The 16,563-nt window shown below is 43.5% G+C and overlaps 1 protein-coding gene across 1 annotated transcript in view; it reads right to left on the bottom strand.

Moving 5' to 3' along the window:
- Positions 1-1,442: 1,442 nt before the first annotated feature.
- The window catches only part of LOC149441066 (V-set domain containing T-cell activation inhibitor 1-like), a 33,712-nt gene continuing 18,591 nt past the window's right edge, over positions 1,443-16,563 (bottom strand). Inside the window, exons 4-5 of the mRNA XM_089657801.1 lie at positions 9,276-9,554; positions 1,443-2,082 (exon numbers count right to left, since the gene is read on the bottom strand). Coding sequence (XP_089513927.1) covers positions 2,039-2,082; positions 9,276-9,554 — 323 coding nt within the window. The 3' untranslated portion in view covers positions 1,443-2,038. The remainder of the gene's footprint in view (positions 2,083-9,275; positions 9,555-16,563) is intronic.

The following is a 16,563-nucleotide window of genomic DNA, read 5'->3' as shown; positions in this document are numbered from 1 at the left end:
GGTCCGGGGAGAGCGGATATAGTGAATGCGGGGTCCGGGGAGAGCGGATATAGTGAATGCGGGGTCCGGGGAGAGCGGATATAGTGAATGCGGGGTCCGAGGAGTGCGGATATAGTGAATGCGGGGTCCGGAGTTGAGTAACACTTTAACCCCCCTGGCGGTATTCCCGAGTGTAGCTCGGGGTAAAGTTTCTGTACCAAGAGCGGTAACCCCCCTGAGCTACACTCGGGCTTACCATGCGGCGTTTGCTCAGGGATTCCCTGCAGCACTTACCTTGTCCTTCGCTCCCGCGATGTGTCCCCTGCATCGTCCCCAGCCATCTCCTCTTGCTGATGCCGGCATCCGGCTTCTGTGTTCCGGTCCCTGTGACGTCGGGACGTACGGACGCCGGCGGCGGGAAATTTGAACATTTTAAAAAAATTTCATTTTTTTCAAAAGGATTTTACATCGTATAACATTCCTGTATCAAACCATTTCACATACATTTTGTCCCGAGTGCTTTGTCCGGCGCCCTGCCTGTATATTTACTGTTCTTTCTGCCTGGAAACTGAGAAACGTCCATGGCGTCCAAAAAGCGTCCCTTTAGGTCAGACGCGGTTTTAGACCGGCTAGAGAACAGCGATAGTAAATCAGAACCACTTGCAGAATTGAGTGATAATGATTGGTGGGGGAAATTCCTCATCAGACACTGAAAACGATTCTGCGACTGAGCTCAGCGATGGGCCAACTTGGCGCTCTATTTCACATTTCAGTGTTTTTGGTTTGATTATATTATTGAATTACATTTATTATATTATTATTTTTTATTAAATTATAATTTATGATTTTGTGTTTCAAATTTTATCATCCCCGGGATGTTTACTAGACTCTTGTTCGGACAGATTTCAGTGAGTTATTCCTAAAAATTACAGCCTACAATAAAAAACTACATATTTCCATGCAAAATAACGGTACCGCTTTCAGCACCAAAAATCTGAAATAATCAGACCACCAGGGAGGTTAATGCCCCCCCCATACTCATCTGAGTCCCATCTCGATCCATCAATGTGCAAGAAAGCAGTGGCTTTCTCCCAACTCATTGGCTCAGAGGCAGCAGCAGGAGCCACTGTCAATCACAGCAAGAGAGACACACAGAGCCGGCTCAGGAGGGAGCACACACAGGTGCCCCGTAAGTGACTTGCTATGAGGGCCCTCGACGGGGTCCCTGAATAAGAGGATGGGGGCTGCTCTGTGCATAACCATGACACAGAGCAGGTAAGTATAAAAAAATATAAGCTGCGATCCTTTACAGTCTCTAGAAGGCGGTCGTAGACATTAGCAATCATATGAACGAGTAAAAATGTAGCAAAGTATAAAATCTACAATATAGACTGAAGTTACAGAACAACATTTGAAGGTCTGTTTAGGAACGTTTCTAAGCAGAACCTCTTGACTTCTTATGGAGTTAGTAGGACAATTTGTGTACCATATAAGTCATTGATAAATGTCCCCAGACAGTTCCTGATGGTGGGACTGGATTGGGAGGACATTCAGCCATTACAGAAGCAAATGTTTGCAGTAAAGTGCAGACAATTCTGAGCTCCACAACCTTGAGGTGACCATATCTTCCCCAACTTGTGTGGAGCTGAAGCAAGACTTGGTGCTCCTGAGATTCGGCAAAAACTCCCAACCAGATTGGTCGTGGAGACTCTAGTTCACTATCACAGTATTGAGGAATTATTAATTATTACAGATTATTTTTGAGGAGTGAAGGTCCATTCTTGGAAAATTCTCAGTAGTTGTTTCTAATTCTTGCAAACCCTTGGAAGCTCTATAAGGGGCGCACATGGCTGAGTTAGGTAGACTCATCTTCTTTTATAAGCTCAGAAACGTTTTATCCGGAATACATTCCACGAGGTGTAAAGCCTTCAGAAGCTACTATCAGCCCTATGAAGAGAATGGAGGTCATGTGACTAAGGGTTGGAAAGGACTTGACATCAAGGATCACAGAGGAGAAGAGATCATCAGGGGGAGGATTTTCTTGTTATGGGGCTGTTTCTCATTCTGGAAGTGGTATTTTAGGGAAAGTCAGAGGTTTCCCATCTGCAAAATAAAAGAAAAAAATTGGTAAAGGTCTCATCTTCATCCAGACGTTCTCCATAAATGGAGCATTCATAAAACATAAATGAGTTTTGTAAGCCCTCCAATCCATTCTGGAGGACCAGAGGATGTTCCTTCCTATTTGCCCCCATGAGGTTGGAGCTTGTACATAGAGCCCTGGTGACCTCACTCTCTGACCTTCAGGCAGAACATGGAGGAACATGGAGGAACCTATGAGAACATCTTAGGTGGTATCAAAACGTTTTGGTACTAGTTTTGTTACACGCCAACAGATGGCAGCACCAGGCTGCAAGTCAGTGTATCAAAAGACATTGTCCTGCGTTAAAAAGGCTGTGTACATCGGGAGCTGTGCAACTGGTGCTAATCTGACTGAGTGCGTTACCATTAGTGATGGGCAGAACACCCCCATGTTCGGTTTGCAGTCAAACATTCAAACCTAATGAACGCTTGACAGTGAACTTAAAACTCAATGCAAGTCTATGGGACATGATCATATCCCCCTTATGTATTATACATGGAGATCATATCCCCCCTTAGGTATTATACATGGAGATCATATCCCCCCCTTATGTATTATACATGGAGATCATATCCCCCCTTATGTATTATACATGGAGATCATATCCCCCCTTATGTATTATACATGGAGATCATATCCCCCCCTTATGTATTATACATGGAGATCATATCCCCCCTTATGTATTATACATGGAGATCATATCCCCCTTATGTATTATACATGGAGATCATATCCCCCCTCTTATGTATTATACATGGAGATCATATCCCCCTTATGTATTATACATGGAGATCATATCCCCCCTCTTATGTATTATACATGGAGATCATATCCCCCCTTATGTATTATACATGGAGATCATATCCCCCTTATGTATTATACATGGAGATCATATCCCCCCTTATGTATTATACATGGAGATCATATCCCCCCCTTATGTATTATACATGGAGATCATATCCCCCCTTATGTATTATACATGGAGATCATATCCCCCTTATGTATTATACATGGAGATCATATCCCCCCCTTATGTATTATACATGGAGATCATATCCCCCTCTTATGTATTATACATGGAGATCATATCCCCCCCCCCCTTTATGTATTATACATGGAGATCATATCCCCCCTTATGTATTATACATGGTGATCATATCCCCCCTTATGTATTATACATGGAGATCATATCCCCCTTATGTATTATACATGGAGATCATATCCCCCCCTTATGTATTATACATGGAGATCATATCCCCCCTTATGTATTATACATGGAGATCATATCCCCCCTTATGTATTATACATGGAGATCATATCCTCCCTTATGTATTATACATGGAGATCATATCCCCCTTATGTATTATACATGGAGATCATATCCCCCCTTATGTATTATACATGGAGATCATATCCCCCCCTTATGTATTATACATGGTGATCATATCCCCCCTTATGTATTATACATGGAGATCATATCCCACCTTATGTATTATACATGGAGATCATATCCCCCCTCTTATGTATTATACATGGAGATCATATCCCCCTTATGTATTATACATGGAGATCATATCCCCCCTTATGTATTATACATGGAGATCATATCCCCCTTATGTATTATACATGGTGATCATATCCCCCCTTATGTATTATACATGGAGATCATATCCCCCCTTATGTATTATACATGGAGATCATATCCCCCTTATGTATTATACATGGTGATCATATACCCCCTTATGTATTATACATGGTGATCATATCCCCCCTTATGTATTATACATGGAGATCATATCCCCCTTATGTATTATACATGGAGATCATATCCCCCCTCTTATGTATTATACATGGAGATCATATCCCCCTTATGTATTATACATGGAGATCATATCCCCCCTCTTATGTATTATACATGGAGATCATATCCCCCTTATGTATTATACATGGAGATCATATCCCCCCTTATGTATTATACATGGAGATCATATCCCCCCTTATGTATTATACATGGAGATCATATCCCCCTTATGTATTATACATGGAGATCATATCCCCCCTTATGTATTATACATGGAGATCATATCCCCCCCTTATGTATTATACATGGAGATCATATCCCCCCTTATGTATTATACATGGAGATCATATCCCCCTTATGTATTATACATGGAGATCATATCCCCCCCTTATGTATTATACATGGAGATCATATCCCCCTCTTATGTATTATACATGGAGATCATATCCCCCCTTATGTATTATACATGGAGATCATATCCCCCCTTATGTATTATACATGGAGATCATATCCCCCCTTATGTATTATACATGGAGATCATATCCTCCCTTATATATTATACATGGAGATCATATCCCCCTGATGTATTATGCATGGAGATCATATCCCCCCCTTATGTATTATACATGGTGATCATATCCCCCCTTATGTATTATACATGGAGATCATATCCCACCTTATGTATTATACATGGAGATCATATCCCCCCTCTTATGTATTATACATGGAGATCATATCCCCCTTATGTATTATACATGGAGATCATATCCCCCCTTATGTATTATACATGGAGATCATATCCCCCCTTATGTATTATACATGGAGATCATATCCTCCCTTATGTATTATACATGGAGATCATATCCCCCCCCGTATGTATTATACATGGTGATCATATCCCCCCCTTATGTATTATACATGGAGATCATATCCCTCCCTTATGTATTATACATGGAGATCATATCCTCCTTTATGTATTATACATGGAGATCATATCCCCCTTATGTATTATACATGGAGATCATATCCCCCTTATGTATTATACATGGAGATCATATCCCCCTTATGTATTATACATGGAGATCATATCCCCCCTTATGTATTATACATGGAGATCATATCCTCCTTTATGTATTATACATGGAGATCATATCCCTCCCTTATGTATTATACATGGAGATCATATCCTCCTTTATGTATTATACATGGAGATCATATCCCCCCTTATGTATTATACATGGAGATCATATCCCCCTTTATGTATTATACATGGAGATCATATCCCCCTTATGTATTATACATGGAGATCATTTCCCCCCCTTATGTATTATACATGGAGATCATATCCCCTCTTATGTATTATACATGGAGATCATATCCCCCTTATGTATTATACATGGAGATCATATCCCCCTTATGTATTATACATGGAGATCATATCCCCCCTTATGTATTATACATGGAGATCATATCCCCCCTTATGTATTATACATGGAGATCATATCCCCCCTTATGTATTATACATGGAGATCATATCCCCCCTTATGTATTATACATGGAGATCATATCCCCCTTATGTATTATACATGGAGATCATATCCCCCCTTATGTATTATACATGGAGATCATATCCCCCTTATGTATTATACATGGAGATCATATTCCCCCCTTATGTATTATACATGGAGATCATATCCCCCCTTATGTATTATACATGGAGATCATATCCCCCTTATGTATTATACATGGAGATCATATCCCCCCCTTATGTATTATACATGGAGATCATATCCCCCCTTATGTATTATACATGGAGATCATATACCCCCCCTTATGTATTATACATGGAGATCATATCCCCCCTTATGTATTATACATGGAGATCATATCCTCCCTTATGTATTATACATGGAGATCATATCCCCCCCTTATGTATTATACATGGAGATCATATCCCCCTTATGTATTATACATGGAGATCATATCCCCCCTTATGTATTATACATGGAGATCATATCCCCCCTTATGTATTATACATGGAGATGATATCCCCCTTATGTATTATACATGGAGATCATATCCCTCTTATGTATTATACATGGAGATCATATCCCCCCCTTATGTATTATACATGGAGATCATATCCCCCCTTATGTATTATACATGGAGATCATATCCCCCCTTATGTATTATACATGGAGATCATTTCCCCCTTATGTATTATACATGGAGATCATATCCCCCTCTTATGTATTATACATGGAGATCATATCCTCCCTTATGTATTATACATGGAGATCATATCCCCCTTATGTATTATACATGGAGATCATATCCCCCTTTATGTATTATACATTGAGATCATATCCCCCCTTATGTATTATACATGGAGATCATATCCCCCCTTATGTATTATACATGGAGATCATATCCCCCTTATGTATTATACATGGAGATCATTTCCCCCCCTTATGTATTATACATGGAGATCATATCCCCTCTTATGTATTATACATGGAGATCATATCCCCCTTATGTATTATACATGGAGATCATATCCCTCTTATGTATTATACATGGAGATCATATCCTCCCTTATGTATTATACATGGAGATCATATCCCCCCTTATGTATTATACATGGAGATCATATCCCCCCTTATGTATTATACATGGAGATCATATTCCCCCCTTATGTATTATACATGGAGAACATATCCCCCCTTATGTATTATACATGGAGATCATATCCCCCTTATGTATTATACATGGAGATCATATCCCCCCTTATGTATTATACATGGAGATCATATCCCCCCTTATGTATTATACATGGAGATCATATACCCCCCCCTTATGTATTATACATGGAGATCATATCCCCCCTTATGTATTATACATGGAGATCATATCCTCCCTTATGTATTATACATGGAGATCATATCCCCCCCTTATGTATTATACATGGAGATCATATCCCCCTTATGTATTATACATGGAGATCATATCCCCCCTTATGTATTATACATGGAGATCATATCCTCCCTTATGTATTATACATGGAGATCATATCCCCCCCGTATGTATTATACATGGTGATCATATCCCCCCCTTATGTATTATACATGGAGATCATATCCCTCCTTTATGTATTATACATGGAGATCATATCCCCCTTATGTATTATACATGGAGATCATATCCCCCCTTATGTATTATACATGGAGATCATATCCCCCTTATGTATTATACATGGAGATCATATCCCCCTCTTATGTATTATACATGGAGATCATATCCTCCCTTATGTATTATACATGGAGATCATATCCCCCTTATGTATTATACATGGAGATCATATCCCCCCTTATGTATTATACATGGAGATCATATCCCTCCCTTATGTATTATACATGGAGATCATATCCCCCCTTATGTATTATACATGGAGATCATATCCTCCTTTATGTATTATACATGGAGATCATATCCCCCCTCATGTATTATACATGGAGATCATATCCCCCTTTATGTATTATACATGGAGATCATATCCCCTCTTATGTATTATACATGGAGATCATATCCCCCTTATGTATTATACATGGAGATCATATCCCCCCTTATGTATTATACATGGAGATCATATCCCCCCTTATGTATTATACATGGAGATCATATCCCCCTTTATGTATTATACATGGAGATCATATCCCCTCTTATGTATTATACATGGAGATCATATCCCCCTTATGTATTATACATGGAGATCATTTCCCCCCCTTATGTATTATACATGGAGATCATATCCCCTCTTATGTATTATACATGGAGATCATATCCCCCTTATGTATTATACATGGAGATCATATCCCCCTTATGTATTATACATGGAGATCATATCCTCCCTTATGTATTATACATGGAGATCATATCCCCCCTTATGTATTATACATGGAGATCATACCCCCCTTATGTATTATACATGGAGATCATATCCCCCCTTATGTATTATACATGGAGATCATATCCCCCCTTATGTATTATACATGGAGATCATATCCCCCCTTATGTATTATACATGGAGATCATATCCCCCTTATGTATTATACATGGAGATCATATCCCCCCCTTATGTATTATACATGGAGATCATATCCCCCCTTATGTATTATACATGGAGATCATATCCCCCCTTATGTATTATACATGGAGATCATATCCCCCCTTATGTATTATACATGGAGATCATATCCCCCCTTATGTATTATACATGGAGATCATATCCCCCCTTATGTATTATACATGGAGATCATATCCCTCTTATGTATTATACATGGAGATCATATCCCCCCTTATGTATTATACATGGAGATCATATCCCCCCTTATGTATTATACATGGAGATCATATCCCCCCTTATGTATTATACATGGTGATCATATCCCCCCAAATCTGCACGTTCCTAACCCCAGAAACCACTAAGCAGCTCATCCACTCCCTCATCATATCACGACTCGACTACTGCAACTCCCTCCTCACTGGCCTGCCTCGCCGCTGGCTATCCCCGCTTCAGTCCATCCTGAATACGGCTGCCAGACTCATTCACCTTTCCAACCGCTCCATCTCCGCCACCCCCCTCTGCCAATCCCTCCACTGGCCTCCATTCAGTGTCCTCCACCCCCCTCTGCCAATCCCTCCACTGGCTCCACCCCCCTCTGCCAATCCCTCCACTCAGTGTCCTCCACCCCCCTCTGCCAATCCCTCCACTCAGTGTCCTCCACCCCCCTCTGCCAATCCCTCCACTGGCTTCCGATTGCGCAACGGATCAAATTCAAAATCCTAATACTGACGTACAAAGCCGTCCACCATACTGCCCCGAACTACATCACTGACCTAATATCCAAGTACCGCCCAACACGCACACTCCGCTCCTCACAAGACCTCCTTCGCTCTAGTTCCCTGGTCTCCTCCTCCCATGCCCACCTCCAGGACTTCTCCAGGGTGTCACCCATCCTCTGGAACTCCCTACCCTAATCCATCAGATTATCACCTACTCTCCTCTTCTTTAGACGCACCCTGAAAACCCATCTCTTCAGGGAAGCCTACCCCACCCCCTGCTAATTGCCGACCTCCTCCACTCTTCCTACCACCCCATCCCCCACAGCTATCTCCTCCTGTGCCACCATCCCCTCCCTTCTAGATTGTAAGCTCCTAGGATCAGGGCCCTCGATCCCCTCATGTATCACATTGTATTGGTATTGTTCTGTCACATGTACTGTCCCCCTTTATAATGTACAGCGCTGAGCGAACTATCGGCGCTTTATAAATACTGTATAATAATAATAATAATACCTGATATCACAGCTCGGGCGGTCCTCTTCAGTCTCCCCTCTTTCACCACACAGAAGTACTGCTTATTTGTTTCCACATCCATGTTCAGCACGGACTCCACCTTCTTCCGGCCATTACCGATGTCAGTTACATTACGTGTTCCATGTTGGGACAGACCCGTCTTCTGCTCATCGTACCACTTGACCCACGGATTCCTGAACACGCCAATATCCATACATTTCAGACGCTTCTTCCCATCAATGTGAATGACAGTAACTGTTGAGTCAGCTGCATTTAAATCTACAAATAAAAGAACTTAATGTTACAACAGAACAACAAAGTTACATTTTGTGTCACCAATACAAACCAAAGAAATAAACATGAGAATGCTGAAACATTTGCAATTGCAACAATTTCCAGGGTGATTGGGGCGTTATCTGACAGAAATGCCGGGGGGGTGGGGGGGCACAAGATTTTTGTCCATGACTGTAGGAAATGGGTTTATTGATGCTGGTTGTCATTTTACCCAAATGAGGACTAGCAGTGGGGAGGACTTCCAGAGGTCAGTGCCACAAGCATCTATTATTTTTAGAACAGCTGGGCATTTACAGTATACAGTGAGAAACAGAAGTATTTGAACCCCCTGCGATTCTGCAAGTTGTCCCACTTCTCCATCATGGAGGGTCTGACATTCACATTGCAGGGGATTCCCACTCTGAGGACAGAATTCAGGAGATCACATTGCAGGGGATTCCCACTCTGAGGACAGAATTCAGGAGATCACATTGCAGGGGATTCCCACTCTGAGGACAGAATTCAGGAGATCACATTGTATGATTTGTAAAGAATGTATTTGTCTCGCACGGCTGAACAGAAGTATTTGAACCCCTAAGAAACAGCAAGAATTCTGGCTCCCAAAGACCTGTTACTGAGCCTTTATAAAGTCCCCCTCTACTCCACTCATTCATCTCACTTAGTAGCCCCTGTCTGAGCTCTTTAAAGACACCTGTCCACCCCACAGTCAGTCAGACGCCAACTACTACCATGGGCAAGACCAAAGAGCTGTCAAAAGACATCAGGTACAAAATTGTGGACCTCCACAAGGTTGGAAAGGGCTACGGGGCAATTGCCAAGCAGCTTGGTGAAAATATATCAACTGTTGGGGCAATTGTTAGAGAATAGAAGAGGCTAAAGACGACTGTCAGTCTCCCTCCGCACCGGTTTGAAGTTGTGGGGACTTTTTTTCACAAATTTAGTCACATCTTCGGACATTTTTATATTTATATCTACTTTTAGTACTGGAATATATTTGTTATATTAGATTATTTGTCACTCTACTTTTGATTATTTGCACTTATTTTGGCATATTATCCTGTTTATATGCATCAGTTTTATCCTACTGTCTATTTGGTAATATTCATGGTCTATCCAGATTATTCTACTTCATTTCTTATCACTATTAGCGCTGCACTATCTGTTTTTGCTTTGATTTCTGTTGGTTGCCTTGAGTGTACAGCTGCTTACTTGAAAAGCAATCACTTTGTACCTTACTTATACTATGGAATTTTGGATCGCTCTTCTTCCTCCAACTGCTCCAGGTCTCTCTGATTGGAAGGTTCCTTTCCCCTCTGGAAATCTCTCCACAGGAGCTCTATGGGATGGAGATCTGGACTCATTGCTGGCCAGTCCACTCCTCTCCAGCGCTTTGTCTGACATCATTTCTGGGGGCTTTGTGACGTGTGCTTTGGGTCATTGTCCTGCTGGAAGACCCATGACCTCTGACACTGGAGACCCAACTTTCTGACCCCGGGCCCTACATTGCACCCCAGAATTCTTTGGTAGTCTTCAGATTTCATAATGCCATGTACACGGCCAAGACATCCAGTGCCTGAAGCAGCAAAGCCACCCCAAAACATCAGTGACCCCCCACCATGTGTGATTGGAGGGACTGTGACCCCCCCCCCACCATGTGTGACTGGAGGGACTGTGACCCCCCTCCCACCATGTGTGACTGGAGGGACTGTGACCCCCCCCTCCATGTGTGACTGGAGGGACTGTGACCCCCCCCCCACCATGTGTGACTGTAGGGACTGTGACCCCCCACCATGTGTGACTGGAGGGACTGTGACCCCCCCCTCCATGTGTGACTGGAGGGACTGTGACCCCCCCCCCCCACCATGTGTGACTGGAGGGACTGGAATCTATGCTTTAAAGGCTTTTTTGCTTTTTCTGAAAACAGTAGAATGATGGGCTTTACTAAAAAGCTGTCATTTTGTTCCGTCTGTCCCCAGAACATTTCCCAAAAGGATTTTGGCTTCCTCAGGTAAGTTTTGGCAAACTCCAATCTGGCTTCCAATCAGTTTCAGCAGTGGGGTCCTCCTGGGTCTCCTATCTTATTTTGTACCAGCAGTGGGGTCCTCCTGGGTTTCACACCATATTTCTGTGTCAGCAGTGGGGTCCTCCAGGGTCTCCTCCCATATTTCTGTGTCAGCAGTGGGGTCCTCCTGGGTCTCCTCCCATATTTCGGTGTCAGCGGTGGGGTCCTCCTGGGTCTTCTACCTTATTTCTGTGTCAGTGGTGGGGTCTTCCTGGGTCTCTTACCATATTTCTGTGTCGGCAGTGGGGTCCTCCTGGGTCTCCCACCATATTTCTATATCAGTAGTGGGGTCCTCCTGGGTCTCCTACCATATTTCTGTGTCGGCAGTGGGGTCCTCCTGGGTCTCCTCCCATATTTCAGTGTCAGCGGTGGGGTCTTCCTGGGTCTCCTCCCATATTTCTGTGTCAGCAGTGGGGTCTTCCTGGGTCTCTTACCATATTTCAGTGTCAGCGGTGGGGTCTTCCTGGGTCTCTTACCATATTTCTGTGTCGGCAGTGGGGTCCTCCTGGGTCTCCCACCATATTTCTATATCAGTAGTGGGGTCCTCCTGGGTCTCCTACCATATTTCTGTGTCGGCAGTGGGGTCCACCTGGGTCTCCTCCCATATTTCAGTGTCAGCGGTGGGGTCTTCCTGGGTCTCCTCCCATATTTCTGTGTCAGCGATGGGGTCCTCCTGGGTCTCCTCCCATATTTCTGTGTCAGCAGTGGGGTCTTCCTGGGTCTCTTACCATATTTCAGTGTCAGCGGTGGGGTCTTCCTGGGTCTCTTACCATATTTCTGTGTCGGCAGTGGGGTCCTCCTGGGTCTCCCACCATATTTCTATATCAGTAGTGGGGTCCTCCTGGGTCTCCTACCATATTTCTGTGTCAGCGGTGGGGTCCTCCTGGGTCTCTTACCATATTTCTGTGTCAGCAGTGGGGTCCTCCTGGGTCTCCTACCATATTTCTGTGTCAGCAGTGGGGTCCTCCTGATTCTCCTACCATAGCGCCCCTCTTCATTCAGATTGTGACGCATACTGCGAGCGGACACACGTGTACCCTGTGCCTGAAGGTCGGCTTGGATTTGTCTGGAAGTTGATCGAGGTTCATTAGCCACCATCCCAACAATCTTCCGTTGCAATCTTTGATCAATTTTTCTCTTTTGTCCACGTCCAGGGAGATTAGCTACAGTCCCACGGCCTGTAAACCTCTTGACAATGTTTTGCACAGTGGACACAGGAACATTAGGATCTCTGGAGATATAACCTTGAGATGGTCCATGCTTTTTCACCATTTTTGTTTTCCAATCCTCAGACAATTCTTTGCTGCTCTTCCTCTCCTCCATGCTCCATGTGGCACACAGAGATACCCAACAGAAAGGTGGAGGCCATTTGTCACCATTGTACCTGGTTGTTGGTGTGATTTCTATATTGTCAGTGCCTGGTCATGGATACGGGGAGTTTAATGACAAATTACAGGAGCATCACAAACCTGGAAGGCAATTATTTCTTACAATTTTGAAAAAGTGCCAACAATTTTGTCCAGTTCATTTTTGGGGTTTTGCATGGAATGGGTCAGATTTGGCTTTTGTCTCTCCCCTTTTTTTGTGTCACCATTACAAACAAAAGACATCAACATGAGAATGCTGAAACATTTGTCATTGCAGCAAATTTTTGGGTGAGGTGGTGCGTTATCTGAGGGGGAAGGGGGAAGGGGGGGGGGAATATTTTTGGCCATGACTGTACATGACTCGTGGGTGATTCTCAGATGTCAGATCTGTCAAAAGCTGGTGCATTTATGCTTTGTTGACATACTATTGCATCACATACAGAGCCTTGAAAAAGTCTTCCTCCCCCTTGAAATGTCCCCCATGTTGTCATGTTACAATGTATTCCCACCCCCCTGAAATGTCCCCCATGTTGTCATGTTACAATGTATTCCCACCCCCCTGAAATGTCCCCCATGTTGTCATGTTACAATGTATTCCCACCTCCCTGAAATGTCCCCCATGTTGTCATGTTACAATGTATTCCCACCTCCCTGAAATGTCCCCCATGTTGTCATGTTACAATGTATTCCCACCCCCCTGAAATGTCCCCCATGTTGTCATGTTACAATGTATTCCGGCCCCCCCCCCCCCCATGTTGCCATGTTACAACCAGATCCATCAATGTATTTTATTGGGATTGGATGTGATGGACCAACACAAAGTGGCACATAATTGTGAAGTGGAAGGAAAATGAGAAATGGTTTTCAAATTTGTTTACAAATAAATATCTGAAAAGTGTGGCGGCATTTGTATTCAGCCCCCTTTAATCTGATACCCCTAACTAAAATCTAGTCGAACCAATTGCCTTCAGAAGTCACCTAATTAAGGTCCCCCTGTGTGTCATGTGATCTCAGTATAAATCCAGCTGTTCTGTGAAGCTCTCAGAGGTTTGTTAGAGAACATTAGTGAACAAACAGCATCATGAAGGCCAAGAAACACACCAGACGGGTCAGGGATAAAGTTGTGGAGTGGTTTAAAGCAGGGTTAGGTTATAAAGCAATCTCCCAAGCTTTGACCATCTCACGGAGCACTGTGTTCAATCCATCATCCGAAAATAGAAAGAGTACGGCACAACTGCAAACCTACCAAGACATGGCCGTCCACCGAAATTGACAGGCCGGGCAAGGAAAGCATTCATCAGAGAAGCAGCCAAGAGGCCTATTGAAACTCTGGAGGAGCTGCAGCGATCACAGCTCAGGGGGGAGAATCTGTCCACAGGACAACTATTAGTCGTCACTCCACAAATCTGGCCTTTATGGAAGAGTAACAAGATGAAAGCCATTGACCATTGGCCAGTTTTCTGGCCATTTTGGGAAGACCTGGGAATAACAGACTCAATAAAAAGTATAGGGGCTCAAAGGGGAGAGAGGTCTGCAACAGCAATTGTAAAAAGGACAAAACCTCTTCCCAAAAAGGAATAATGGATCCACAAATCCAAAAAATGTGCAAGAGGGAGCCAAAGTCTTTCCCGCAACGCCAGCAGGTGGAAGAAGCATTCGGGTTAAGGCATGGATTACATCGGGAGTTTTGTACCACAGCATCAGAATTTTGTATGTATTTTCCTTATAAACCACACAGACAGAAGATTTAGATGTGTTTTCCCAAATTTTCTTCCACTGAGTCAGATCAATGTCACATTGTAAAAACTGGGACCACTAGCGCATGTAATGATGAGTGTCATTAGAGAGGGGGGGAGCATCCATAAGAAGTTTGTATGTATTAGAAATTATGCCCTTTTGATGTGGACCTTGTATGCACAGACCCTCAAAGGGAGTGAGTTTCCCAAGAGTCAATGTGGGGGACATGGTAGAGAAAAAGTGGCGTATCTGGAGATATAATGTTATAGATATAGTTATAGATATATAAATGTTGGGAAAGCAGATCTTTTTTCTAGAGGTATGAGAATGGTTGCAGCTTCCGAGTCACAGGATGTACTAAGTGGCGTAGTTGGAAGAGATTGGCTGTGACCCAAGGGAGCACCCGGGGCATGGCCAAACTATCTGGAAGGTTGGGATTAAAGAGGATATTAGTCAGTGTGGAGAAATCTGAGGTCAACGCAAACCTTGTCTTACATTTCCATGGATAGATGCAAGGTCCACCGCCGAGGTCGACCAGAGGAGAGAACAAGGATGAGTCGGAGTCAATTGTAAGGACTCGATCTCAGTCCACAGGTTGGGAGGGTAGTGGGTGGACCATGATATAATGAAGGGGAGGTGGGTAGCATAGTAATAGGTCACAGTATCCGGTGCCCCTAGGCCTCCCCTAGAACACAGAGAAAGTAGTACACTACGTGCAATTCTATGTCACTTATTATGCCAAATGAAATGTAGAAGAGATTTCTGGCGGGAGTGTAGTTTGGACATAGAAACAGGAACGGGGAGAGTCACAAATAAATACCGGAGTTTGGGGAGTACAATCATTTTTATGACGTTGATGCGTCCCAGGAAGGATATGGGTAGGGTATCCCAGAATTTCAAGGAGTGAGAGATAGCTATAAATAGGGGGGGGGGGGATTGGCATCATATATAGAACTGTAGGAGGAAGTGAGGCTAGTACCCAAATATGTTAGAGAATGAGTGCACCATCGATAAGGGAAGGATTCTTGGAGGGACGAGAGGACAGCCGGTGGGAAGTGAAGTGGGAGTGCTTCAGTTTTGGAGGTAGTACCTTTTAACCCAAGAGGGTCCCGAACTGACGTAAAATTTTATGCAATACTGGAAGAGAGATTTGGGGATTCTAGAGTACTCACGCCCATGAGATAATATCCCTTGTATGTCGGGGTGAGACTGGATTGCAATAGCCAACGGTTCCAAGCAGAGGATTAACAATAGAGGAGAGAGTGGGCATCCCTGTCACGTACCATTCGACATCTGAAAAGGGGGTTTGAGATTTTTTCTCTGTCTGACCTGTGAGGAAGGAGAAGAGTAGAGAGCAGGGGCAAACTGACAACTCATGGGGCCCCCGGGCAATAGGGGATCTTGGGGCCCCTGTGTCCTTGCCCACACTCAAATCACACCCAAAAAACCCTATGAAAAGGTACCAGGGACATCTCATGGGGCCCCCTACTGACCCCGGGCCCTCGGGCAGTGCCTGAGTTTCCCAATGGTCAGTCCGCCCCTGATAGAGAGCTTTTAAAGCTGCCACGAAAGAGCCACGGAAGCCAAACTTCTCCAAGACCATAACATATAAGGCCAGCTGAGGTGGTCAAAAGATTTTTGGGCATCTAAGCTCAATAAAATGGTGGGGGTAGAAGACCGGTTAACCAAGTCAACCAGATCAATGGATCTCCTGGTATTATCCGCTGCATGTCTGGCAGGAACAAAGCCTACTCTTGTAATCAGAGTTTAGTAGAGCAATAGGATGGTATTTATCTAAGATGGAAAGGTCCTTGTCAGGTTTGGGAAT

This window comes from Staurois parvus, unplaced genomic scaffold, assembly GCF_062004578.1.
Source record: "Staurois parvus isolate SC_StPar_1 unplaced genomic scaffold, SC_StPar_1.0 ptg001029l, whole genome shotgun sequence".
NCBI lineage: Eukaryota > Metazoa > Chordata > Amphibia > Anura > Ranidae > Staurois > Staurois parvus.
This window is presented reverse-complemented; position numbering and strand designations above follow the sequence as displayed.